Genomic DNA, 27,433 nt, shown 5'->3' on the forward strand with positions numbered 1-27,433 from the left:
TCCACGCCCTCTCAGCTGGAGAGCACGGCCGTTGAAGTAACAGAATTAAGCCACTCTGCAAATAAAGATGGTTATGAAGGTCCGGACCCCTCTCGCAGCACGTTGGCAGTGAAACCACCCGGGTGGGGGTGTTGCTCAACCACCTCTGCCCTGTGTTTTAGGAGTTTCTCATGGAAGGCTTCCGTAGGCAGGTCATGGCTTTCAATCCTGGGGGTGGGGCAGTCTCCACGGCAGGACTCCTCAACGTGGAGGGGGCAGCCTGTGTGAACTCTCCAAAATGCCACTGGAGAGCCGAAGGGAGATGTCGCGAAGAGGCGTCTGCTGGACTGAGCCCGAAGGAACAAGCAGGGCGAGAGCCGCGGGGCGATTAATCCCTTACAGCTAAGGAAGTTTCCACATTTGTCTGGCGAGACAGAAAATCTGAAATGCTCCCTCTGGCAAAGCCCGCCATCTTACGGCACAGCCCGTTCTGACGCAAGGCCCCCGGGCCAGTCCTTTAGCAGGGAGGGAGGGAGGGGGGGAGTTCTGCCTTCGGGAACGACAACGGGCTTGACGTAGGTCCCCCCTTTCCTGGAATGCCCAACAGTGTCCAAATTCTTCTTGCTGGACTGTTAGTGCCCGAGAAGACCAGTCCCTGAGGAGGAAGAAACAGCCTGCAGTTGAGGACGCCATTTAAAGGCGGACCCGAGATTTTATTTGCGGGGGGGAGGGCAGAGCAGACACTTACCTTTAAAGCCCTCTTCAGGCATGCACACTGGAAAGAAAGGCACACTCATCAGAAAAGACTCCAGGGGAGAGGGGGCTCCCCGTCCCACTCGGCCGCTATGGCTGCACACCCCCCCCCCTTTCAGGGGCCCACCCCGGACCAGAGCTCACCCTTCAGCTACCCTGAAGCAGCTAAGAAGGCTGGGCAGGGGAAGCTGGGATGCGGCTTGGGTTTTGTTACCTTGCATAACGTCATCTATTGCTGCATAGTCCACGACGGGTTCATCAGCCTGCAAGGGAAACGGCAGCCTGAACACGGAGGAAGCTGGCAGAGTCGTGTGGTCTACAAGGAACCCTTCTGAAGGGCAAGGCGGGAGCAGAAGGAAGAAGAGTCTGCTCAGTTGCTGGCAACCCCGCCCCCCTCTGGTGGAGGCCAGCCCCCCACGAGGTAAAGGCAGGCATTCTGGGTGGCCACCAGCCGCCCCCACAACACACTGGCAGCCGCATGTGGGGCTCAAAACAGCCTGCTTTGGCAGAAGGGAGGCGACCTCCCAGGTGCTGGATATCCCTTCCAACAACGCTGAGATGGGGAGGCTGAGGCTTGCCCCAGGGGCCCCCTGCCCTTGACTCCGTGACCTCTCGGCATTTGAACCCAGACCCGAGAAGGGCTTACGTGGGCCTTCTGACCGGCCAGCCCCTCAGCAACCCCCAAGCAACGGCCAGTGCTGCAGAGCGGTTCAAGTCAGACTGGAACTTGGGTTCAACTCCCAGCCCCCTGACACAGAAGACGTGGGCAGACCTTACGCCAGCGACTCTTCTCTTGGGCCTTCCTCACCTGGTGGAGGTGGTGATGGACAGACGTGGATGCCCAGCAGCAGCCCATTGCAAAGGCAGGCCGCACATCTCACGGCTGGAGGGCTGCGCTGTGGGGAGAAGACCCTCTCGCCCTGGTACCTTGAGCAAGACGACAGACTCCGGGGTTACTCCTAGGCTGCCGAGGGTGGCCGAGTCCTCCGTGAGCGTCATCCCCTCGATGGACAAGTTCTGGTCGAAAGGGGCAACGGAGAAGGCGTGCATGATCTGTGACAGAGAAGACACAAGGGACACCCTGGGTGTGGAAGCGGGGGAGCCAACAACGCCTTTGGCGGGCAGCGTGGAGCATGAACACCTCATTGTGCCAATGCTGCCCGGAGGGTCTTTCTTTTGGAGGCAGGCCAAGGATGGGACCCCGCTGGAGGCGAAGAATGAGGCAGGAGGCCCAGAGCTCTCCGCAGCAGCGAGCCTCCCAGCACAGAAACGCCGCAAATCAGCTGCAGCATTTCTATGCTCAGCAAAGTTCAGAGAACCTCTCGTTCTCTTGCAAAACAGCTAGTGCCCCACATACTCCGTCCCTGCCCCTTTCAGCTCCAACCCCCACGGCCAGTCAAACTTCCTTCCACAGTTCTCTCTGCTGGTATCTGATGCGCTTTCACCACAGAAGAGGGAAGTTTGGAGCAGGGTTCACACAACAGTTGCAAGCCCCTCCCCCCCCAGGTGTGAGGTGAGGCCACGCCTTTTGCCAGTCCCCTCTGCAGCTGCAGCCAGGTCACTCACCTGGATTTTCAGGTCTTTCAGCGTTTGGTTGGCAGAGACCAGCAGCGCTTTCTCTCCACGCACCTTCCTGTGCCGCGTGCTTCGCCGGATCCCCTGTTTTTGATAGGCGGCGTAGTTTGGGTGTGACACTTTCTGCCGTTTGGGGTTGCTGTTGGCCTGGAAACAGGAAGGCAGCTCAATGGGGGCCACGAGGGAGCCCTCTGCTCCCACCTGCCCAAGCAGCGAGTGAGGCCCTTCCGCCACCAAGGAAAGCGGCTCGTTCAGAGGTAAGAGGCGCCCATCAGCAACGATGCATTCGCCTTGCACGTCTGAGATGCAGTCCCCTTCTCCGGGGCAGCTGGCCTGCACCGCTCTGCCCAGGAGCCGCCAGCCAGACACAGGCAGGAAGCCCACAGCAGGGTATTTATCGTCTTACTAATTTTTACCCTGCCTTTCTCCCCAAATGGGGCAGAAAGCAGCTTACATCATTCCTCCTCCGTTTTATCCTCACAACATCTCTGTGAGGTAGGTTAGGCTGAATGTGTGTGACTGGGCCCAAAGCCACCCAAGCAGGTTCTCACGATACAGCAGAAATTCAGACCTAAGTCTCCCAGTTCCTAGTCCAACACTCTACTGCTACACTGCACTGGCTCTCAGGGCCTTCCTCTGCAGGCCCCAAGAGCAACTTGTACTCAGAGGTCCCCCTTAGCTCTTACGGCTCACAGTCCTTGGTCGCCTTCTCCTCCGCTGCAAGCCTGGCTGGTCCTTTTTTTAAGGCTGGGGCGGTGTCCATCCCCCACACCCAGTGGCAGTGAGCTCCACATGGTGATCAGGGCTTCCTTTTGACTGCTGGCCCTTGTGAATACATCAGGTTGTGTTTTGCCTTCCATGCCGCTGGGAATTCACTTTGAACTGTAGGACTCTGCCCTAATCGCGCTTCCCTCTTATTTTCAGTTGTTTCAGGCCAATAAAAGAGCAGGAAGTGAAAGTTCACACACCAAAGCGCAAGAAAGGAAACAAAGGAACCCAGAGGTACCTGGTTAAAATCCGGATCTTGCTCCCCTTCCAACCTGGCCTCCTCCCGCTCCTCTTCCGCCTCAGAGCTGCTTACATTGAGCTCCGGAGCAGAATCCTTCATGACCTGATGCAGAAAAACATTCCTGTGAGCCACACTTAAAGGTTCCAAAGAAGCCCAAACGCAGCAAGTTCCCTGTGACCGGGGGGAGAACAAACACATGAGGGCTGGACTTGGTCAGCACTACTCACCTTGGAGTTTGGAAGGGGCAGGAGAGCAGGGGCATTCAAAAAGAGCAGAGAGAAACTGAAGGGCATAAAAGGGGATGCTTCCGGGGCTTGTATCAAGAGAAAAGTCTTGTGCCGCTAAGACTTCCAGATGATTGTTGGTTGCGTTATTTCCTGACATTTATTTACTGATATTTTAATTTTCCCCTCCAGGAACCTTTAGAGGGCCTGGACCTGACCCACCCAATCCAGGGCAATCTCACCCTTCCCCCCCCCCAGTCTCTTTGGGGCGCTACCGATGGCCAACAGCCTGCTCCCCACCCCCGCAAGTGCCTCCCCTTAAATCTTTTTAACACAGCCAGCCCAGGGGTTTAACGAGCAAGAGGAAGGCAGTTCTATATTTAGCCTCAGCAACCTCTCACTCAACAGAACTGCCTGACCTTCCCGCACCCAAACATTTTTATTCCGCTGCTGTCAGCCGGTTTGCCGCACCGTCGCCCTGGTGCCACATCAGCAGTCCCTTGGGAAAGCAGCAGGCTGGCGGAGGAGCCCTCGAGCCTGTTCTGGGGGGGGGGCATCCTTTGCATCTGGACTGACTGCTCACAACCTGCCCCGCATTCCCCCAGCACCCCCCACCCCACCATCAACCCACGGGCCTAGGTCAGGCATTTGTTGTCGGCAGGAGAACACACGGCAGGAGAGAGAGCACACGGCAGGCACATCTGTGCCGAGACAACCTGAGTCTCTTTCTCTCTCTCTCTGATCTTCAGGAGCAGCCATAATTCAAACCCTTCCTGGATAAATTGAGGCTTCCTTCTTGATTGAACGCATGACATTTCAAAGGACCAGGCCCTACCACTTAATGCACGCTCTCTTAAGGAGGGGCTCTTAAAAGCAGAATAGAAAGCCTATTAGCCGCCTGCCCCGCGCACCCCCTCCAAGGAGCTCAGCCCTAATGGAACATGAGAACCAGCAAATGGCTCTGCCGAGTCCATCAAAGCCCCCCCCCCATCCAGGCGTGGGGGCAACGGCCAGCTGCTGGCCCCGTCCCTGGCCCACCAAAGACCGCCTTCCTGGCACTTTTCCAAGGCTGCTCCTCCTACCAGTGGCCACTGCAATACCCCCGCAGCAACTAGCTCCAGTCCACGTCTCCGAGGGCCGCCGGGGCATGCGCGTCTCCCTCCCTCCATCTGGGCCTCCCTGCAAGGCAGGCCACTCTGACAGAGAAGCAGGGATTTGAACCTCTGTCTACCATTGACACTGACCATGACTCCCTACAGGCCACCAGGAACAGGATGACCCGTCCGGGCAGGGGGCGGCTAGCGGAGGGACTCGGTACCTTTGTGTTGTCCACCACTTTGCGCACGTAGATGGTGGCCTGGGCATACTCCCGCAGGTCCCTCTGCTGCTGGCACAACAGCCCTTCACGGCAGTCTGAGCACAGCTCTGGGGGAGGCACAAGGAGGCCCAAGGGCTGACCGGCAGAACTCCCCACACACACCAGTCTCTCCCTCCCCCGAGCCCCCCTTGCCATGGCCCCTTCTGTGGGCCCCCACCCGTGAAAGGTTACCAGCCAGGGACTCCTTGCTTGTGGAATAACCCCCACCCCCACTCCCCACCTGCTGTGACCCCCCCACCAGCCTCAGAGTGCTGCTGGGTTCCATCACATTTCCTGCCCAGGCCTTCTGACTGCTCTGAGTTGGTGTGCTTCATCTCACTTTCTTCCCCCCCTTTTCATCCCCCCCTTCTCCCTTTGGTAACAGGCTTTTCCAGTTTTTACCAGGAGCCTGGTGGCAGAGGGGTAGCAGACAAGTCACCGAAATCTCAAGAGAAACAACTGCATGCTAAAGCCTCATGCAATCAACAGGAGGAAAACCTCCACAAAGCCCCTGCCCAAGAACTAAACACCCACCCTCTCCCTTCCCTCCCAGGAGTCGGGCAGCCCCCAAGCGCAACCCTCTGGCTCTGGGCTGCTCACAGCTCATCCCCCCAACCCACCAGGAACCTGAGCAGCTGGGTATCTTCAGAAGAAAGCAATCCTGGAACCCCACAGTCCAAGGGGTGCTTATGCCCTGCGACCAAGGGGGGGCAACAGCAAGCCATCGCCAGTGTGGACCCCCTTCCCCCTCCACTCACCTGGCTCAGTGACGTAGAGCGGGGCGTCAGGGCTTGCCTCTGCAGGGCCCCTCCTGATAACTCGGATGGTGTGGTCCACCACAAAGAGCTTCTGGATCTTTCCCCACTCGCTGGGCCATATCAGAGCTATACTGTGCAAAGAAGTGTGACACTGGCTGGCTTTGAATGGCCACAACGCCCTTCCCTCCCGGCCCGTCTGCAGGGCTCTTCCCTGACGGCCCCTCTGAGCCCTCCAGGGGCTCCTCTGCCTGCGTGACTCAGAAGGAAAGGAGGGAGAGCAAATCGCCCCTCACTCTCTCAGATGGCAGTCCCCCCAGAAGAACAGCACCCGAGTGCTAAGCCGAAGGCCAAAAGAGCCCCTCTAGTTAGCTGTGCCACTCTTTCCTCCCCCACCCTCCCCAGACGAAGCACCAGGAAGCAGCTCACAGTTTGGAGTCTTCTTTGGTCATGGAAGCCAAGGTGAACATCAGGCCCCCGTGCGGGCAGAGGAGATCGCGGTTCCCCACCGACGAGACAGGACTGCACCGTGTGGGCCTCCTGGAGGAGACGAGGGAGAGACGAGATCTGTGGCAGCGCTCTCCCCCAGCCTCGGCTGGGCTGCTTTCAGCGGGACGGGAAGAGCATGGCTGGGCAGCAACAGGATGGGCGGGAGAGCCGCTCCCAAGAGCCTGCAGAGGCCGAACTGGGCCCCTCGGCAGGCAGGTGCATTTGTGGCCAGAGAGCAGAGCTGTCGGAGAAGCCCGTTTACCTCACAAACTTCCTCCACTCTTCCACAAAGAACTTTGAGACGACGTAAAGTTCATCCACCTCCTGAGAAAGCAAAGCAAAGTAAGTGAAATCCCGATTCGAGAAGAGCCCTACCAGAAGAACTGAAGGTAAAAGATTAAAATGGGCCAAAATAAAGGCTCTGCAATATTTGGGGAATTTTAAGGTGTAAAGGTACTCTGCCACGACAAAAATTTTGCCACGGTTCCCAGCTGTCTGTGCTCTACCGACTTGTAGGGCTACATCCCAACTGGGTTGTTTAATTACTTCTTTAACCCCAACCCCAAGGGGCCATGGGAGTAAACCCATGTCATTGTAATTTCTTCTTTTTACATCCATCCGAAACAGAAATTATCTGTAAAAATCAGTGGAGTTAATCCAAGTTCAGCTTAAGGCAAAAGCAAGTCGCTTGGGACTCCCTGCGTGCTTCAAGCGGTACCACCCCAGGCTCTCTTCTGGGAAGGGCTGTCGGAATGCAATCTGGGACCTGGCTGACTTCAGGGCAACCCCTTCCGTTCTGGCTGTAGGTCACCACACAAGGACCAGAGACATCCATGCGACCCTCCTGGGGATGCCACTGCCGCTCTGGCCAGCAGCCCTGCCCATTCCATTTGCTTGGAATTCGGCTGAGCTCCCCCACCCCTAGCATGGTGCTTCCTGGAGCCACCGGGGGTGGGGAAGACAGCGAGTTTGACAAGCTTGTGTACAGGTACAACCCCCTGCCTGCTCCCTAGACCTCAGTGGGGATTTATTTATGTGCCAGGCCCTTCTAGTGAGCCCCGTGGGGGTTGGAGGCCTGCCCCAGGAGCATAATTCCTCCAGCAGACGTGGCCCGAGGGGCTCTCCTACATGCCAAGAACATGGCCCGTTAACATGACTACGCCATGTAAGCACAGGCAGCCCCCCCCCGGCACTAAGAGGCAGCAGGCCCCTCCCTCCCTCCCTAGCTCTTCCTACCTCTGGCCAGCTGCTCAGGCACGGCCTGTTCTTGTCTTGGAAGAGGTTGGGCAGAGAGAGCTTCTGCTCGCTGGCCATCATTTTGTGGAGGGCCTCGTTCTCCTCACCCTCCCGCTCCAGAATCTGCACACAGACAGGCGGACACACAGAGAGGTCACTCCTGCCTTTGACCTGCCGCTTTCAGCAGTAATCGAGTCATTGGGTCTCCTCCCCCCCCCGCCCCCACAAAAAACCAGATCAAGCCAATATGCAGGCCCCTCTGTGGTTTTCCAAAAGGGGAAAAGAACGGACAAAGCTAAAGCAGGAATGGTAGGCAGAGCCGGGCAAGTGGAGCTCAGGTGGCACCCCACACAGGGCCAGCCTCACCCCTACCCCCCTCCACATGGCCAGCCTCACACCTCCCCCCACACAGGGCCAGCCTCCCCCCCCACCTCCAGGCAACTGATGCCCCCCTTCATTCCCTCCTTTCTGTGAGCACAGTGACAACAAGAAGGTCAGCCAGATCCCACCAATTAAAGGAACTGATGGGCCCTCCCCTCAAAACGTCTTGACCTTCTCCCCTTTCCCCACTCAAGTGGCCAAACACACAGCCCGAAGGAGCGGCTGCTGCTCACGCACACCCACAGCTGCCCGGCAGGCTTCCTTACAGCACCCCTGCTGGGCCTGCTAGTGTCGGCGTTCCTGGGGCGTTCTCACACTCTGAAAAGGGTGATTGTGCAGAGCACGACCACGCAGGCACCTTGCACTGGGAGCAGGAGTCTTGACTGGTGGGGAATTCCGGGGCGCACTGGAAATAGCAGCGGAGCTTCTCCCAAGCTTCTACGGAAACGACCCTCCTTTCATTCTCCGATATACAGAGGTTGCCTGTGTGGAAAGAGAGCAGAGAAACATGACTGAATGCAGCAGAACGGGACGTACCACAACCAGGGGCTTTGTGGATGACTCTGCAAAGACACGAGAGCCAGCACCCCCCCAGGAGGTGGAAGACTGAGGACAGCTCCGGTCACCTGAAAGCCCTTCCTGAACCCAGCAAACAGCAGAAGGGAAGGACGACGAGATCCCAAACGAGCCCTGCTTTTTAAAGTGACCCCACTGTGGGCATCCACGACGGGGCCTCTGCAATTACAACCAGGTTCTATAGGAAGGCCGCCGACTTCGAAAGCTCACAGAAGCCCTGATGGAGAACACTCCCGGTCAACTGTTAGCATAATTCACTCCTTCAGGCCGCTTTCCCTCCTCTGTCGTTTCTCCGCTCCCACCCTTCAAGGTACACCAGCAGCACCCAATATGTGGCTGTTTCAGAAGGCACAGGGGCCAGATGGGCAAGTTTATTGATCAACTTTTGACTAATTGGTTGCTAAGTTTCCAGGAACATGGGCTTGTTGCCAAGCAGCACTAGAACGGGGTGAGAAGAGTGTGTGCAAACCATTTCTTCAACACTGCACGGATGAACAGAAACACAGAAACAGAACAAGTTAAAACATGCATGGTAGGTGGATGCAAAATTTGAGGAAGAAATGTCTCTCTAACAGTGGGAAACCTTATGGACGAAAGATATATAAAATTTATAGCTAGTCAGACATTAAGAGAAAACTGGTATAAGATGTTTATCAGTGGTGTATTACCCCCAAAGGATATTGAGGAGGGGAAAGAACTATAAAGGGAAATGTTGGGAATGTAAAGAGGTGGACGGCACCCTTTATCATATGTGGTGGACGTGCAAAAAGACAAAACAATTGGAAAGAAATACATGCTGAAATCCAGAAAATTAAAAAAATTAAAATCGCTATGGAAGTCAACAGCAAGCATTCTGCCAAAAATATTGCTCCCAATGGAAGAATTGTTTAGATATATAATAATGGCAGTAGTAGAAAAGGGCAAGAGTCCAGTAGCACCTTAAAGACTAACAGATTCAGTATCTGAAGAAGTGAGCTGTGGCTCACGAAAGCTCATACCCTACCAGAAAATATTTTTGTTAGTCTTTAAGGTGCTACTGGACTCTTGCCCTTTTCTACTACTGCAGACAGACTAACAGGCTACCCACTGTGCATAATAATGGCAGTCAGAGTTACAACTGCAACAAAATGGAAAGCAGAAGAGTATGCGGGGAGGACTGGGGAAGGAAACTATCTGAATACGCAGTAACGGCAAAAATTAACCAACTACATGAATAATTACATACCAATCAAATAATTTCAAGACAAATGAAAAGCATACTACTCCTATTATTCTTAAAAAATGGGGAGCAGAGAAGGTTGCTGAAATGATATACATGAACTATTAATAATCCTTTTGTTATATTATATAGAAAAGGTGTTAAAAGGGGGGAACATTTAAATATATCGTGGATAGATTATAATAATATGTGAACTCAATTTAATATTCAGGAAGTATTTTTAGAAATTTAAATTCAAAATTTTAAAAGTAATCACCACTGGAAGTTTTTTTATCTATTCTATTTCATAACAATTTTTCTTATAATGCTGTCTAACATTATTATCGTGTTTATCAAGTATTGTATAGGGCATCATGCGATTTATGCTCGGATTTATTATTGTGATAATCACCATTTAAGGCTCATTATCATACCACTATTTACTGCTCATAATTGTTGCCGTCATTATTTAGTGCTTATTGTTTATTATATCATTGTTCATTATATTATATGTATACTTTTTCTTCTCTTTTTCTTTTGCTGTAATTGTTGTTGTGATATAATTTCTATTTTTTCCCTTTTTTCCTGCTTTGTTTTTGTTTATAAAAAAATAAAATCTTAAAAAAAAAAAGTTCCAAGCAGCAGCAGAGAGGCCCCGTACCCACACACCCACGAGGTCAGCACACACCTCCTCAGCCAGCAAGCTCTGGGGGATTCCATGTTTCCCTCCAAGGTCATAATGCTGCAAGTAACTTCCAATCAAGATAAAATACCTACGTTGACAATAGATGCATCAGAAAGGAACGTGGCCGCCAGACAGCCGAGCCACAGATGGGGTCTCTGGAGGAAGAACCCAGCTCCACGGCTGAGCAGAATTCGAAGAGAACGCAGGAGTGGGCATCACCCGGACACCAGAGTGGCAGAAAGGACAGAGTGGCCTCAGCCTGCTTCGGCTTCCTGGAGACGGGATGTGCCCAACTCCATGGGCTCCTCCCACATCACCCCCCCTCCACAAACCACAACAAAAAGTGAGCCCCCCCCCCTGCAGGTGTGCATGCAAACTCACGGCCCCCTCTCACCATGGGGGCAGATTATGTCCTCGTTGAACCTCAGGTCCTCTTCCTCCTGCCTTTCAGAGCTGGTTTCATCTGCAGAACAGGGAGAGGCCAGGCAGGGCACAGTGAAAAGCCTGTATCCTCATGCAGCTCACAGGAAGGGGGTGGGGTGGGGGTTGAAACTGGGGATCTCTGCATTGCCTGGCATCAGACAACCCCACCTCCCCCATCTCTGGATGGCCTAGGGCTAGCCTGATCTCATTAGCTAAGCAGGGTTGGCCCTGCTTGGTACATGGATGGGAGACCACCAAGGAAGTCCAGGGTCACCACAAAGCGGCAGGCAACAGCAAACCACCTCTGCCCAACACCTGCCTTGAAAGACCCCCACCAGGGGCCACTGTAAGTCGGCTGCCACTTGATAGCCCTTTCCACCCCCACCTGCAGGGATTGGCTTTGCATGAGGAACAAGCAAGACTAACGACTCCCATGACACGAGGGGGAGGGGATCACTCGACCAGAAGGAGAGCCACCGCCTACCGACAGAAGGGCTGCCGCCCAGTGAGGTTTGCAGCATCCCTGAGAGGGACGGCAGCCCCCCACAGCATGCTAAGCACGCCGGGCCCAAAGGGGCCCGAGGCTGCTCCAGCGCAAGCCTGACGCTGGGCAACCACAGCCAGGAGGTGCAAGGCCAGGGCCGAGGGCTACCTTTGCTCTTGGCGTCGCCATTCATGTTGCCGTTACTCTGGTCAGCGTCCTCCTCCGGGTCGTCCAGCTGCTCCAGCGCCAGCTGCCGCCAGCTGCGCAAGGAGGATTTGCCGACCCAGAAGCCTTCGTCACTGCCGAGAGGGGAAGACCAACACTCAACAGCCCGGGAGGCACCGAAGGCGCCCGGCATGCAAACGTCCCCTGCCCCCCCCCAGGCTCCTCCAAGTGCCCACGTACCCCTTGACTGGCCCTTTCAGCAAGTTGGCCACAGCCTTGTAGTCCTCGTTGAGCTGGTTCTTCAGCCGCAGCACCCGGCATCTCTCCACCACGCACTCGCGGCAGAGTGCTTTCACTGGGGGGGTGGGGTGGAGGGGGGGGGCAAAAGATCATTACCAACAGCATGCCTGCCATCAGCCAGGACTGTCCGCTGAAGTTACTACTGCTATTGGCAAGACTGGTAGCCCCCCAAGCAATACCACTTTCCTCTCAAGGCTCCCCCCCAACACCTTCTCTGGGAACTTGTCCCAGGCCCTTCTATATTGCTCCCCCCACCTTGGGAGCAAAAAGGTGCTTTTCCTGATCCCCCCCTTCCCCCGACTCAGGGAAACAGCCAGGCCCTCCTTCCTCATCCTTTCAGGAGGGAGACCCAGAAAGGCGGAAAGGAGGACTGCGTGGAAGAGAAGCGTGGGATGCTGCGGAGCATCGTCTTCGCGAATCAACACTTCTCAGGTTATCAGTTTGCATCTCAAGAGCCAGCCCTGAGAACGCCAGCTGGCAGACAGAGCTGGTAAAAGTGTGAAAGGGGGGGGGGGAGGAGGAGGATCTGGTCGAGGGGGGGAAGCCCGTCACAGCACCGTGCGCCAGTGGCACAGGATTTATTAATATGGCGCAGGCGCCCTTTCCCGGCTCTTACCTACTTGGAGGGCGATCAAAGAGGGAAGTGCTCCTTGGGCAGCCGAGAAAACACTGTCGACACCACACTGACCTTTCGGGCGGGGGCAGTCCTACGCACCCAGCGCTTCCCCATTCCGCCTCTTTGAAAGCGGGGCGTCCCCTGAAGGCTTTCCACACCAGCATCTCACGCTGCCCCATTTACCGTGTGCAGAGCTGCCTGCCCCCCCCCTCAGCCACCTCCCGCACGAGAATGAAAGGCCCAGTGCCAGCCCAGCTAATCAGAAGGTACGTGGAGGCAGCCCTTCACTCACCCGTCAGCCGGGGCCCTCCTCCGTATCTCTTGTAAAAGTAGTCAGCGACATACTCGGAGACCCTCTTGACGGTCGGGATTTTATCTGGGTGCAGCTTGCCGTGGGAGCACAAGCAGGCCGTGTTATCAATGGGCTTGGGGGGCGTGGACTCGTCCAGCCACTGCTGCAGCCAGTCGAGAGAGACAAAGTCGTAAGGACACCCTAGGAGGAGGTCAGCAGGACAGGAGCGTCAGAGCCGGCGCCCCCCACTCAGCCACCACGGCCGGCTCTTGGCCCAGGCGGAGTCAGATCGTACAACACCCTCCCCCATAAAACATACACACCACCCCCAAAGTCAGGCAAACAAATTACCAGCCGCAGAAGCTTTTCCTACCACTATGAAACAGCTGAATGAAAGACAAGTTTGCCCCCGAAGGCTGCCCCTCCCCCTCCTGTGCTCCCCCCCGCAAAGGTTTCTCTGCTTCAAAGACCGGGCAGCAGCCTCAAGGCTTATAGATGGCCTGTAGTGAGGCCCGTCAGGTTCACACAAGCAGGCAGCCTTATCTTCTTGGGGTCCAGGTAAGGGTACCCCTAGCTCTGCAGAACCCCCCTCCCCCAACCTAGTGGGATTGCAAAGAGTGAGGGGGGCTCCAGGCGAGCAGCTCTGCCAGGGGCTCCCTACCAGACTCTGCCAGGGCATGTAGCACAAGAAGTGTGCGGGGGCAGAGAGTGGTTCCCCACCAGCAAATGGAATCAGGCAACACACTTCCCCTTCCGGGCCACGGAGGGAGAAGCTGGTTGCGAAGCTCCCCTGCATGCTCCTCGGCCGGCAGGCTGCGGCCCGGCCACTGGGAGGAGCCCCCCTGGGGAGGTGCCGCTTGCTGCGCGTGGGCGGGCCCCTGTTCCTCTACAACAGCCCCCTTCTTAAGCAAGCACTACTGCAAGATGTGTACGAAAGGAAGATCTTACAGACCAGCTTTAGCGGGTAACCTCTGGTAGAGCTCCTTCACCTCCTCGTGCTTGACCTTGCCCCGGGCCACGCTTTGCTTGCGCATCTCCGCCATTTCGCTGCACCATTCCTCAAACTTGCAGTTATCCTGCTCAACCAGCTCTTGCAAGAAAGCTGGTCGGGAAGGAAAGCCGCAAGATTACACCAGAGCCCCTGTTATCTACGGCCCGAGCAGGCACTCTCCCCCTGGGAAGCCTTACCGCCACACGTCACTGCTGAGACCACCGCCCACAGAACTCCCCCAGCAGTCAGGTGCCCGGCTTCTTTTGGGGAAGGATGCCCTTCGTTTCAGGCTTTTGATGTCTTCTGGAAGAACTGCCTGTCCAGCACAGAACACTCCCTGTGCGTCTGGAGAAGTCTCCTGCCAGCATCATGGAGTCCCCCCACCCCTTTGGACTAAGTCTATTGTGGGACTCTTCACCAAACCGAGCTGCCACTGAGGGTTTAAGAACCCTGTATAGCCCAATGTGCGCCACAATATATGTGTGGATGTGTCTGCGTGTGGATTCATCTCCCATTCTCACACACACAGAGGAAAGGAGGAAAACAAGCTAAGGCCTGGGCATAAAAAACCTCCTTACCTGGAATTTCAACGGTCAGTGATTTCTCCCGTGTTTGCAGCCGGTACACCAACATGTATGCGTTCCGAGAGCGGTAAACCCCCTTCCCACATTTGGGCTTCCGAGTCTGAGCTTTGGAAGGCTCTAGCGGAGAACAAAAGCCAAAGCAAGAAAGAGCTGGGAAATCTGCTCTCATCGTTGAGAAAGGCGGAGTCTGTAATCGCTTTCCCCCACTCCTGCCTCATCCCACCTTTGCTGGGGCAGGGGCAGCCTGCACTGACGTTGCTCATTCCCAGTGGAGAGGGCAGAGCTGGCTGGAACATCAGGGAACTGCAGGCCCCCCCTCCTTGATCCCTGATGGGCATGGGTCCCAGCAAAGCTGAACCTGCAGTCATTTGGATCTATTTGGCATTTAATTTTATGACAGAAAATTCCTCCTCCCCAAAGTTCTTCAGAACTAGAAGCCAGCAGAAGGAGTTGCTATTTTGACTGAGCTGTGAGCAACTCTACACAATGCCAAGACTAAACCTGCCTTCTGGGAGGAGCTGAAGCCAAATGCACCACTCTTGGCCATCTTCTGGGCACTGGGGGTTTGTGGGGGGGAGGTAGTTGTGAATTTCCTGCATTGTTCAGGGGGTTGGACTAGATGACCCTGGTGGTCCCTTCCAACTCTTATGATTGTATGATTCACTCAGGTGACAAGCACCCAAGTTCTCAGCACCTGTCCTCTACCTGACAGCAGTTCCATTCCAATGCTGTATTCCTAGGTCAGACGCAACGGACTTCTCCACCCCCAGAGGGCCTGGCAGAATACTCCAAGGGCACCCATGCCTGAGCACCAATGATGGCATGATCTACAGCAGGGATCCCCAACGTGGTGCCTGGACGCCTTTCTTTTTTTAGAAAGCAGGGAGCCAGGCAGGTCTTTATTGATCACTGGCCATATGATTGGCTGTGCAGATTCGGCGGCAGCAGCTGCCACCACAGCTCAAATATCTTCACTTAGTGGAAGGTCAGTTGCGAGGCTGGCTCTCCCTCTTGCGGAAACCATTTTGTGGCTGCACCCACCACACTGTAGCAGAATTCCAAAGGTGCCCACAGGCTCAAAAGAAGTTGGGGACCCTGGATCTACAGCAACAGAGTGCCTCCCCGACCCCATGCCATCCCTTTCCCTACCCGTGCACTTCCTCAAAGTACTGCCCATGCACCTGGATGTTTCCGCTTTCTGCCATTAATATTGCCTCGCTGTTCCACAGCTAGAGCAGTGATGTGGGGACACATTTTTCTGTGGAAAAAGCTAGTCTATCTGTAAGTTATCAGGGCTGTTGTGCCGAACATCAGTGATCGCAGATGGGCTAAAGGCAGGGTACGAAGCACAAACAAACCCTGGCACTTGCAAGTGATTCCTTTGCCTCCTTTTCCTAACATTATTTAAATTCTGGTAACTTTTAACATTTAAAATTCTTTTCCTGGGGAAAAACACATCACTGGTCTGCTGCCAAGACTGAAGGGGGCAGCGAGCCACAGGTTGCTGGGCCCAGAGCCCCTGCTTTTGGACACGCAGACCTGGCCAAACACCCTCCGCACCGCAGAAGCACATAAATAGACGGACGGAGCTTTTTCTTCAGGGTATAACTATTGCGAGGAGACCTTCATGCTCAGGGAACAGCACCTGCGTAGTCAACTCTCTGCTGAGCACAAGGCACCAGATGTACCCAGCCCTCCCAAGAGGTCTCTGGCACCCCACAGGTCCTCAGAACAAAAACTGAATGAGCCCCCCCCCCACGCATGTGCAAGGTCATCCCCTCCCCACCGTCAGTCATCCCAACACAGGAACAAGGCTTCAAAAGTCAGGCTACAGTTTGGAGCTCCACACCACCAGGCAACTCCCTGGGCGGCAACCTCGGGTCGGCCGCTCTCTCTCAGCTGAACCTCCTTCACAAGGTGGCTACGAGGCCAAAACAGAGGAGGGGAGGCCCCCTCACCCCTTTCAGACCTCCCCGGAGGAAAGGTCGGCTACAACGCACCAAATCTTTCTGTGCATTTCTAGGGACCCCATGTTTTAAAAAGTGCAGTGAATGCTGCCTGCGCTCCATTCCCAAAGACTCTGGAAGAGAAATCTGAAATCAAAGAGAGGAGGCATCTCATCTCTAGCGCACATCAACTCGCGTGCCTGAAGGGAGAGGTGCCAGCAGTGCATCGCCCACCCTGACAGCACACTGGATATGTTTCGACCTGTAGATGTTCTCGTATACCTTTAGCGCCACCTAGGCTTTTTGGTCGGCTTAAAAGGCTGGCTGTTGCAGACAGCCTGGGCAGAGAACACGGCTGGCAAAGCAGAGGCTTCAGCAACATGCAGTGGGCGGCCTGAGGACTGACATCTCACAAGCAGCCCCCACCCCCCATTTCTATCCATGGAATGCTGGCGGTGGTGAGCTCTCCCCCTCACTGGCAGTGTTTAAGCAGAGGCTGGACAAATACTTGTCGGGGATGCTCTAGGCTGATCCTGCATTAAGAAAGGGGTTGGACTAGATGGCCTGTAGGGCCCCTTCCAACTCTTGGTTCTATGAGAGCACAAGGTAACGGCCAGGATTAGTGTCCAGCAGGATGGAGGAGGAGCCGGGCCCATCAGGGGCTGCATCTGGAGCAGGGCAGGTCAAAAGCAGCCACATGCTCCACTCAGGATGCCCAGGCTCCCAACAACAGCTCCACATCACAACAGCAGGGACACCAACACCATGGAAAGGACTTACCTAAGTCTTCTTCTGCCCCCAGTTGCAGCTTCTTGCCCTCCATCTTCTCAATATCCTCATCGTTAAATCTGTACCATTCTCCCGTCTGGGGGTCCTTCACATGGGCGATGTAGTGGCCAGAATAAGCACTGACCCCTCGGTGTATGAGAATCGCACTCAGCTCATATTCAGAGGCCCCAGCTGAAAGACAACAGATGGTCTGCTGGAAGATGCCCCTGCGGTGTGTTCCCAGCCTGCCGTCCGTCACCACAGAAACAGAAAACGCCCCTCCTCTTTCCCCCCTTGCCTGCTGCCCCCACAACTGTTTTTTATGACAACACATCTAATGCCTAATTCCAGAACAGGGAGAAAAAACTGAGCCTGCCAGTGTACAGTACACACACACACACACACACACACACACACACAAACAACACCAAGCGGTACCATTTGCTCCCAGGACAGACTCTGGGTGCCTCTGGTACAGAGAAGGGTCTGCGTCACATACAGCCTACCTTTGTCTTCCATGAAGGGATTCATGTCCAGCAGTTCTGAAAACTCTATGTAGGTGTTAAGTTTTTTCTTGTGGCCAGTTTGCCTGATGGAGGAAGCAAGGGGGGAAAAGGGGGGGACTGTTTGATTGGGCAACACGCAGCAGAGCTTGGAAGAAGCACAACGCAGGCAGCAGACCCAGGATTGAAAACACTTCACCTCACCACCACCACCCCCCTTGAAGCAGATGCGGCTTGTTTCCTTAACCACTTTACATGGCTCGGTGTGCACCAGGCAAGCCCTCGGTGAAGAGCCTGTGCTTGTGGCCTTGCTGAGTCAAGGGGCATGGCAAGGCTTTTCCTTCTTGGCAAACTGCTGGCGGGAGAGGAGACAGGGCACCCTGCTCCCTCAGACCCCCATGCAGGGGGCCAGGGCAGATACAGCGACACTGCCCACCCCCCACCCCCACTGCCGTGAGAGAGAGGACCTGCCTGTCAAAGACGAAGCGCATGAGCTGCAAGTTGAGTGTGCCTGGAAGACTGAGGAGGCGGATTCTGCGGGTGGCGTTCTGCTTGCTCTGGCAAGTCTCACAGAAATAGCGGTTGTCCCCTTCTAGTTTCTCCTCCTGGCCGGAAGAGACGAGAAGCAAGTCAGCACAAGCCCTCCAAGGGGGCTGGGGAGAGAGTTTCCGTTTCTTCTGGGATACAGTCTCTTTCTCCCAAACACCACAGTCTGCCAAGGGAGGAACCAGGTCCCCAATGCAGGGTTTTCAGGCAGAGATGCCATTTTATAGTAGGTTCAAGCACATCTCATACCCCAAAAAGCCACTCATTGGCTCAAAGATCCAACTCTTAAGTCAGTTGGTTCAGACGCTGTCCCGGGGGGCTTCCAGGGTGCCCCCAGTCCAAACACAGGGAAGCATACCTGCCAAAGGTGAGCACCAGCTGACACCTCAAGGCCAGATGCTTTAACAAAGAGCTCAAGGACCAATACGGCATCTTACTGCACTCTTTAACTTTATGGGAATTTCTGAATCAACCACAAGTGCAGAAATTAGGGTCTGATTTAAAACATTTATCATCTGCTTCTAGATGTCAGACCAGAAGAAACAAACAGGAGATCATTTTAAAGCCAAATAAAAGCGAACCTAAAGAGCCACCTGACCACTCAGCAGGGTTCTTGATAACACACCAGCAACTCCCTTGCTGCTATAAGGAGGATGGTGTGAACCTGTAAAGGTGTGCAAATACCTTCAAAAATTCTGTGATGCAGTCCGACAATTGCTTGTGCCCCTGGATGTTTAACTCAAGCTCATAAAATTTGGATATAAGTTTGGATTCTCTTCCACACTGATTGCAACTAAAAAAAAGCCAGAAGACCAACGTGAGGGAAAAGGCAATGTTGCTACTTGAAGCATTAACAGAAAAAATCACAACTGGAGAGGAAGATGACTTCCACATAAAGACCTACACGGTGACGTAGGCGTACTCTCCACAAAACTGCTTCTGAACTATGTTGCGCACGTCCGGGTTTTTTTGTGAGGACAAAGTATCTTCCAGCAGAGACATGAACAACTTTGAGAATTCTTGGGCATCCTGGGAAAACAGCAAATGTTGCGAAGGCCGGGTTAAGTTAACGGAAACAGGAAAGAGAGGTGCAAATAGTGGCACAGATCCAAGTTTGCCTCTTCTGCCCTCATCCCTTCTTGGCAGTTCTAAGGAAGAAGAGGGCACAGCCCCACCTTCACCCACTCCCAACTGCACCAATGGGGGCTTTGGAGGCTGGCTCTCTGATTCATGAGGCACAAAAGGGGAGCTCTCTCACTGCCCACTGACCTATTCCTCCTTGGTGGACCCCAACTCAAGCTCTACAAATACGCAGTTCTTTCCACGTTTGTTTGATTGACCGGCTTTCCAAAGACAGACAAAATGCAACCCCCCCAAACGTTACCTGTTGCTGACCTGTGTCCAAACCCAGTGCTTTAACAAACCCCGATGGATCGATGTAACGTCTTCTACTGTTCTGCAGCAAAGCGAACAAGTACTGGAGGTGTTCACAAATGGTCTGAGGCTCATAATCTATCAAAAGGCAAAAAGCTTCCTCAAGCGGAAAATCTACTGCAACACAAATTCATCTTTAACAATACAAGCAAAGTAGTTTGGTTAATAGAGCATTGCTTTACCACCCCACTGAAACAGGAGCAGATGACTGCATTATTCATGAACTGTGCAATTCTAAGTAACCGTTTATAAAAATTAGATTTCCAACAACCCCAAATTTAAGGCTTCATGACAACTCAACTGGTGCTTAAATACAACAGCATCGAGCAGAAGTCAGTGAGACGCAGGGGACAGGGCAGAGGCCTTTGGAGCTGGGTTTAGACTGCCCCACCTCTAACAGGAATCCACTGCATGACTGACCCTCGATGGGTCTCTCTCAGACGCGGTGCTGTTGATGCGGCAACACACAACCCAAGCCCAACAGTGCCTGCAAGGGAAGCCCTCTACAAACCACAGCAGATGCAGCACTGGGAAGGAGTGAGGAAGTCAACCCTCTACTGACCTTTTTTGGCCGGAGTGCCCTCTGCGGTCACAGGCACAGGGCGGGTGACTGGGCACAAGTAAAGTGCCTGCCGGAGCTCCAAGTTCAAGAACCACATCTGTAGAAAAGTGTTGACGTAGCAGGTGGCTCCCAGGTTTGTAAGGCCCACAAATGCATTCTGGCAGAAAGAGAGGAAATGTCAGAGAGACCCCAACGCATCACCCCCTAAAAGAAAGGGAGGGAAAGGAGACAACTGCAGAATATCAGAATCCGCCTCATACTAAATCAGGCTACTGGACCAGCGAGTAAGACATAACCTGCTTTCCAGGTCTGTTCACAACATCTGCTCTGAGATCGAGAAACGCCAGCAATGGAACCCGTGACTTTCTGCACGTGCAGTAGGCACTCTAATGCCGAGCCACAGCCCCATCGCTCTCGAGGGGACGCTCTTCACCCTTCACACGCTCAGTCAGTGAGGCTGTGAACGCCTGATACCAAGTTTGCAAAAAGCTTTTTGAGCACTTCTAACATTCCAGAGGATTCTCAGTTGTGGTTTCGCATCATTGGGGATCCTAATCCTCGCTCAGAAAAATTCACAAAACGACCAGATTTCTTTACCAGTCCTTGCCTAAATGCACAACTGCCACTTTTTAACACCTCCTTAACAGGAACTGGAAATAGAAGCTTCCAACAAACACATAACATCTTATCTAGTTGGGCACAAGAACCAGCACTTAGCAGAGTCAAGACAATTTCGGTCTTAGATCTCAGATGTGTGCACCAAAATCAAGTCTAGGAAGGCTTTTAGAAAGAGAATCCCACTGGGAGAGGCTATGGAGCCACCAAGAAAGCCCTGGGGCTTATACTCGGAGCCCAGACAAGCTTACCTTTTTTCTCCTCTCAAAGTTTGGATCATCAATATTGTGAAAGCTGTTCTCATCTATTTCGCCCAGCCAAACGTGCTCCCCGATCCCCACCAAGCAGTTTGGGTTTCCTCTACAGTTTCTTCTACAAAAGCAAGAGCAGCAAGGTCAGCCCACTATATTCTTGAGATCCCGATTCCCCCCCTCCCCCTCCCCTCCCCCCACACTCCAGAGGAGGCCGGGCTCTCGCCTCCCAGGCCGCCCGCGGGAAACGGGCAGGCAGAGTTGCAGCTGCCCCCTCCGCACTTATGCCGAGGGCACCTCGGGTGTTCAAAGCGCTTCGCGGACACTCTTGCTTTTCACAAGAGCCCTGCCGAGCAGGCCGGCCGCCCCGCCGCCGCCGCCCTCCTACTGCCCGACCGGCGGAGGGGTGGGGCGGGGGCGTTGCCGGTCGGGGCGGCAGAGGCCGGAAGGCGGGCAGGGCGGGCCGCGGCGCAGCCCCGCGGCCGCCTCTCACCTGCAGGCGCCGCGCTGGCAAGGCTCGAGGCCGACGCGGTAGGCCGCCTCGATGTGCTCCTGCGCCACGTCCTCGGGCGGCACCGTCTCGGTCCAGCGCCAAGCCGCCTTCTCCAGCTGCAGCCGCGGCGCCATCCCGGGCGGGCGGGGAACCAGGAAGGGGACCGGGGGGCCGACCGGGCCCAGCAAGGAGGGGCGGAGCGGGCGCGCCCGGATCTCGTCACGCGGGCGGCGACGCGGCGCGCCCTCAGACCCCCTCGGCGCAAGGCGGGAAGAAAGGGAGAGGCGCCGACGGGCCTCTGGGCGCGGGGCTGTGACGTCGCCCACCGAACGCGCGCGCACTTCCGACGCGTCCTGGCGTCACCCTCAGCGAAAAGGAGAGGGGCGGGGCAAGGCTGAGGGCGTGGCCGCCTCGTGACACTGTCAGTTTCCTCGCCAATCAGACCGCGCAGATGACGCCGCCGGGACAGAGCCCCGCCTTTGGAGGAGGAGCTTCAGGCCCGGGGTCGGAGGGGGAGGAGAGCGAGCGCCAATGGCGACGCAGGTGCGGCGGCGACGAAGAATGGAAAGGGCGGGGAGAGGTGGGGGGGGGACTTGCCGCGCGTGCGCAGTTGCATTCAACAGGTGGCGTGAGGCCCGCATGACTGCCCTGGAATTTTTTCTTATAAAAACGACGAAATTTATTGTTTTACATTCTATAACTATCCCAAATAATACAATTTTATGCCACCTTAAATTTTATTGCAAATATTAGGGTTCCCCCCCCCCACATCGCTGGTGTTTCCCCCCAAAAAACAAAACTGGGTGGGGGAAGAGTTTTTTTCCTGGGGCTTCAACATTTCCAGAAATTTTACATCTCTAGGAGTGAATATAAAAGAACCAGGTAGCTATGAAAACAAAAAGAGTGAATAGAGGGGAAAGAGCAGAAAGGCACCCATGACGAGTAGTGAGGCATCCCTTGGTGCTGTGGCAAAGAGGCGCATATTGTGTCTTCTGAAGTTGCTTTGTGGAGCAGATTTTTAGAAAATTATTTATCATTTTGTTTTATGTGTTGGTGTCCAGGGATGTCTGACCATGCTGTGTGCAGATTTGCAAAGTACCCGCCAAGGGTTGCAAATGTGTGTCAGCTCTTACTGAGTGATTCTGTGGCCTGCCAAGCGCACAATTAATGAGTTATTCACTTGCTAATTTGTCAAGATGCTTCACACTGAGATTTGCTTTTCCCCATTTGAACAGGCTCACCAAATCTGGATGCTGTCTGTCCACAGTGAACGGCACAGCAGATCTGCAGACCTCTGTATCTCTCAGTCTCTGTCTTCATGTTCAGCAGACTTGTAGAAATCTGCAGCCTATGGCATGTGTGAAGAAACGGACTTGCAAGCTCTGCTTCCTTGATTTCAAGGAGGCTGGAAAACCTCGCTGCTGTTCCAAGTCTCCACTCAGCCACGCTGCCTCTTTTCATCACTCACTGGAAAGGGGTTTCCCCCCTCCAAAAATCAAAACCATTAATAACCGCCGCCACCTCCAAATCTTAAAGAGTATCCTCCACTAGATGGATCTGTAATTCTAGCACTCTGTATCTGTGTTGCTGTTCAGAGGCTCCAACTAGTTGGCACATCTCCTGTTTCACTTGTACCAGCTAGCATGGGGGTGGTTAATCGCACCTTTGCCATTCGGAGCTATTGCACTACAGCAAGCTCACCCTCTGCCCCTTCCCGTTTTCCTTTTTTGAACAGCAAGACCCACTAGGCATGGTGTGTTTAGAGAGATCAGGTGTGAGCTTTTAAAATACAAGGAAGTTTAATAAAATAAATTAACAAAATAATAGATAAAATAAAAAGTGTATAGTCTGTTCAAACATCAGGCTGAGCAAAGATACAAGGAAAAGGTGAAAATGTGTAGTTCCTCTCGTTCTACACTCAGTATCCTAAACAGTGATTAACTAGGACATGCTAGTGATTCTTAAAGTTGCGGCATCTGAGTGTCCCTCATTACCTTAGTTGGGACTTCTCACATTGTCCCTTGACACATGGTCAAGTAGGAGTCCCTAGGCAAGGACATAGTCCTTCATGGCTTGCGTACAGATGAACCCAAGCGATAAGAGAGAAGCAAGCTTCCTTTTCATGTCCTGAGAATTTATAATCTCTACTTGGGAGTCAGTTCATATCTTCCTGCCTCAGAAGAAGAAAATACTATCTGGCTATTTGGCTGTGCTGGGTGGCTGTTCCTTTTAGGAGTGTGTGTGTGTGTGTGTAAAGTGCCGCCAAGTTGCAGCCGACTTATGGCAACCCCTTTTGGGGGGTTTTCATGGCAAGAGACTAACAGAGGTGGTTTGCCAGTGCCTTCCTCTGCACAGCAACCCTGGTATTCCTTGATGGTCTCCCATCCAAATACTAACCAGGGCTGACCCTGCTTAGCTTCTGAGATCTGATGAGATCAGGCTAGCCTGGGCCATCCAGGTCAGGGCCCTTTTAGGAGTAGCATTCTATAAAGTGTGTGATATTAAACATTTTGTTGTTACTTTGGCTGGAGCTATTTGCATAACTAAGAGCGGGAATGCTCTGTGCTTGGGCAAAAGAGCAAGTATCCTGTAGTTTTCCTTTTATCGGTCTATTACCAGCATTGCAGCTTCTGTGGCATGTGTATAGTGTAGTCCCACTGAATAAACTATCAAGGTGGATTCCAGAGTAGAAGGTCTTTCTTCACAGCATGTGGCTGTGCAGAAAGCAGATGGAACTGGCCCATTGCCAAGCGAGACAGCTCCTGCTTCTTTGGGCAGAAGGTTTGATCTCAACATGATCATATTTTGTGTTCCTCCATCAAAGGTCCACTCTTTCCATGGCAACGTAGCCATACAAACAGTCACAAAAGATAAAATGAAATGGGTAGAAGTTAAGCTATGGTTCTATTATGCTCACAGGGGTTTTTATACCAGGATGGGACCTTTTGCAATAATCTTGCCGGCCTTGTCTTTTGTTCCCTTGTCAAAGCCTTGCAGACGTAATCTCCAGTTTGATTTGCTCACGGGGGAGCTTTGGGTATATTCACTCTTGTTTCTCACAGCTGTTACCATTTTAGAGAGTTCTGTCTCTTCTTTGGCAGCAGTTTGGGGCACATCAGTCTCCCAAACAGACCGTGCAAAGATGAGAGGAGGTTTGCAGGTGTGGGTAAAATGCCTGCTTCTCTTAAATATTGCGGCCGTTGCAGCCTCAGCCGTGCAGACAGGTAGGGTGACGTTTCTACAGACCTCTTCCGTTTCCTCACTGGGCTGCTAGGGAATCCGGAGCCCAAGTCTTGGAACTACCCCCTAAGCTGAACCTGTTTTTTTTATTTACATGTTTTTATTGTTTTGTCATATATAAGTATACAGAAAAAAAGAAAGGTTAGGGGGAGAAGGAACATTGGTTAATTTTCACTTGATCTATCACATTTCTACCCCCCTATTAGTTGTAATGCATTATTTCCGATAAGTAAGAGATCAAAAGAAATAATAGAGTTAGCTAATTAAGAAAAAAGAGTTCTCAATAAAATATATTGTTGTCAGTACTGTCTAATTATTGTTGTCTTTTAATTTTAATGTATTTGTAGAAGAGTTTCCATTTCTCTTGATGTTGTTCTTTTTTTTTTTTAACTTTTTATTTATTTTTTTATTTATATAATTGGAGGGTACAGGAAGAGAAAAGGGAAAGGGGTAAACGTTATCATTATAAAAACAATAAAATATTATAAAATGATTTTTAAATAAAACATAATTGCAAAATCTCTTGATGTTGTTCTAATGTGTTATCTTTCAGCCAGTCCGTTAGTTGCGCCATTGATATGTACTCCAACGATTTGTCTATCCATAATTGAACTTCTGGGACTTATTTTGTTTTCCATATAGACGCCACCACTACTCTTGCCGCCGTCACGAGATATTTTAATACATACTGCTGATTGTTATTCACTTTGTCTGGTGTTTTACTTAGAAGGAATAGTTTAGGATCATATTCTATGCTCTGTATTCTATGCTCCATGTACTTTGAGGGGTTTTCCCCCCAAAGTATGTAATGTGGTCCACATTGGAGGTCTGCAGGTTCTAATATGATATTTTTATCACTTGGGTGCATTATCCAGTCCTTTATCCTTACTAGGGAAGCAGCTTGATGGTATATTTTTAAGTTCGGGAGCACCAATCCCCCTCTTCTTTTATTGTCCTCCATTATTTTAAATTTAATTCATGGGCGCTTCCCCTCCCATATAAACTTGCTTAGTTTCTGCTGCCAATTCGTGAGTATTTTATCTTCGATTTTGATTGGGATCATTTGGAATAAGAAGTTCAATCTAGGAAGGACATTCATTTTTATAGTAGCAATCTTGCCCAGCCATGATATCCTTAATTTAATCCATACCTGCAGGTCTTTCTCTATTTTGTTCCAAACTGGCAGGTAGTTGTATTTATAGATATCTGTGCTCTTTTTTGGTATAAGTATCCCTATATACTCTATCGGTTTTGTAGCTATTGTGCACCCAATGCGTTCAGCTATATCCGTTTCTTCTTCCTTAGTTACATTTTCCAAAAAGATCTTTGTCTTCGATTTATTGAGCTTATATCCAGCCAGGTCTCCGTAGGTTTGTATGTTACTCATTAATTCTGCTATTCCTACTTGCGGTTGTGCAATTGTCAGAAGGACATCATCCGCATATCCCCGATTTTAAATTCTTCTCCTTGCATCTGTAATCCAAGTATTGCTGGATTTGACCTGATTTTGTTTGCCAAGATCTCCAAAGTTAAATAAGAGTGGGGATAGGGGACACCCTTGTCTAGTGCCTTTCTCAACGTCAATGTTAGATGTGAGTTTCCCATTTATTAACAGTTTGGCGCTTTGTCTGAGTAAATGCTAGAGATCCATGTAGTTAGGTTACCTTCATCACTTATGCTTTGTATTACCCTAAGAATAAATTGCCATGAGATGTTATCAAACGCTTTTTCCGCGTCGACAAAAATGAAAGCACACTTTTCCTTCTTGTGTTTTACAAACTCTCATGCATTAATTAAGAATCTAATGTTATCAACCATATAGCGTTTCGGTATGAATCCCGTTTGGTATTGTTGATCAGTTTATCGACGTTTGTTAGTAGTCTCTGCGAAATGATTGAAGAGAATATTTTGTAATCTGTGTTGAGAAGAGATATAGGTCTGTAAGAGGAGGGTAATGCTGGGTCATTGCCTTCTTTAAAGATGAGAGTAATGTGTGCTTCTCTCCAGGTATCGGGGATCACAGATTTCTTATTGATTTCATTCATTACATTCGTGAGCATTGGAGCCAATTCATCTATAAAGAATTTATAATATTTTGCAGCTAGCCCCTCTGGTCCTGGTGTCTTTCCTACTTTTAATTTGTTGATTGCTTGTAATACTTCCTCCAATGATATATCCTGGTTCAGCATATTTTTTCCTCAGTAGATAGATGGTTCAACTGATTTTGTGCAATATAGTTATCTCTTCCAGTCGTTCGTTTTGTTTGTTTTTCTTGTAAAGCTCTTTGAAATAGTTTGAGAAGCACTTCAAGATTTCTTCTTCTTTGTGTTATCTGTCCATCTTTTTTGACATTTTCCTCTTCTGTTTTTCTTTGTTGATCAGTGCTGCAAGATATTTGCCTGTTTTATTTGCTTGTGCAAAGTTTTTTTGTCTTACGAACTTGATTTTTTTCCGTATTTCTTCCGCATAGAAAGCTGAAACTGTTGAAGATGAAAGGGGTGGGGTGGGGGGAGCTGGAGTGGAAAGGCCAGTAGGAGCTAGTGGGTGCGGGATCCCTGCGTGGCCTTTCGGTACAGAAGGCCTGCTGCCCAGCTCTGCTTTCCTCTCACCGGATGGGGCTACCTACTGCAAGACTACCTCCAGGACAGCAGATGTCTTGCTCAGCCAGCCATCCAGCAGCTGGGCCCCTCACCCATGAGAGATGGTGGTGGCCAGTCGGGGACAGCCGTGCTGTATTCACCTCCACTAAAATCACCTTTGGGAAGTTCAAGAGGGTGCAAAGTTTCTCCGTTAAGATTGTTTTTAGTAGTTATAGATACTGCTTTTCAGAAAGGTGGGAGAGAAAGTCAGAAATATGTTAATCACATTTGCTTGCTTACTAATAATAAACCTGGTAGCACTTGAAATACCAAAACACCCTGTGCCCACGCCGATGGGTCCCACCATCAGACTCGTCTCGTCCCTCGTTTTCTTTCCCTCTGTGCCTGGATGGTGTTGGGTGAA

General features: G+C 52.2%; 1 protein-coding gene across 1 annotated transcript; it reads right to left on the bottom strand.

Moving 5' to 3' along the window:
- Window positions 1–550: 550 nt before the first annotated feature.
- Window positions 551–21,332, bottom strand: USP48 (ubiquitin specific peptidase 48). The gene is made up of 27 exons (XM_056865607.1): window positions 21,191–21,332; window positions 20,698–20,818; window positions 19,832–19,988; window positions 19,220–19,347; window positions 18,740–18,864; window positions 18,520–18,628; window positions 17,761–17,894; window positions 17,293–17,375; window positions 16,799–16,978; window positions 14,067–14,189; window positions 13,450–13,599; window positions 12,498–12,698; window positions 11,530–11,644; window positions 11,293–11,423; window positions 10,612–10,680; window positions 8,117–8,241; window positions 7,378–7,500; window positions 6,404–6,465; window positions 6,082–6,192; window positions 5,656–5,786; window positions 4,859–4,965; window positions 3,314–3,418; window positions 2,299–2,454; window positions 1,660–1,785; window positions 947–995; window positions 728–754; window positions 551–634 (listed from the first exon to the last, which is right to left on the bottom strand). The coding sequence occupies exons 1-27, from the start codon at window positions 21,322–21,324 to the stop codon at window positions 612–614; spliced, it is 3,105 nt and encodes a 1,034-aa protein (XP_056721585.1). The 5' UTR covers window positions 21,325–21,332; the 3' UTR covers window positions 551–611.
- Window positions 21,333–27,433: the final 6,101 nt, after the last annotated feature.

Source organism: Euleptes europaea, chromosome 19, assembly GCF_029931775.1.
Source record: "Euleptes europaea isolate rEulEur1 chromosome 19, rEulEur1.hap1, whole genome shotgun sequence".
Classification (NCBI taxonomy): Eukaryota; Metazoa; Chordata; class Lepidosauria; order Squamata; family Sphaerodactylidae; genus Euleptes; species Euleptes europaea.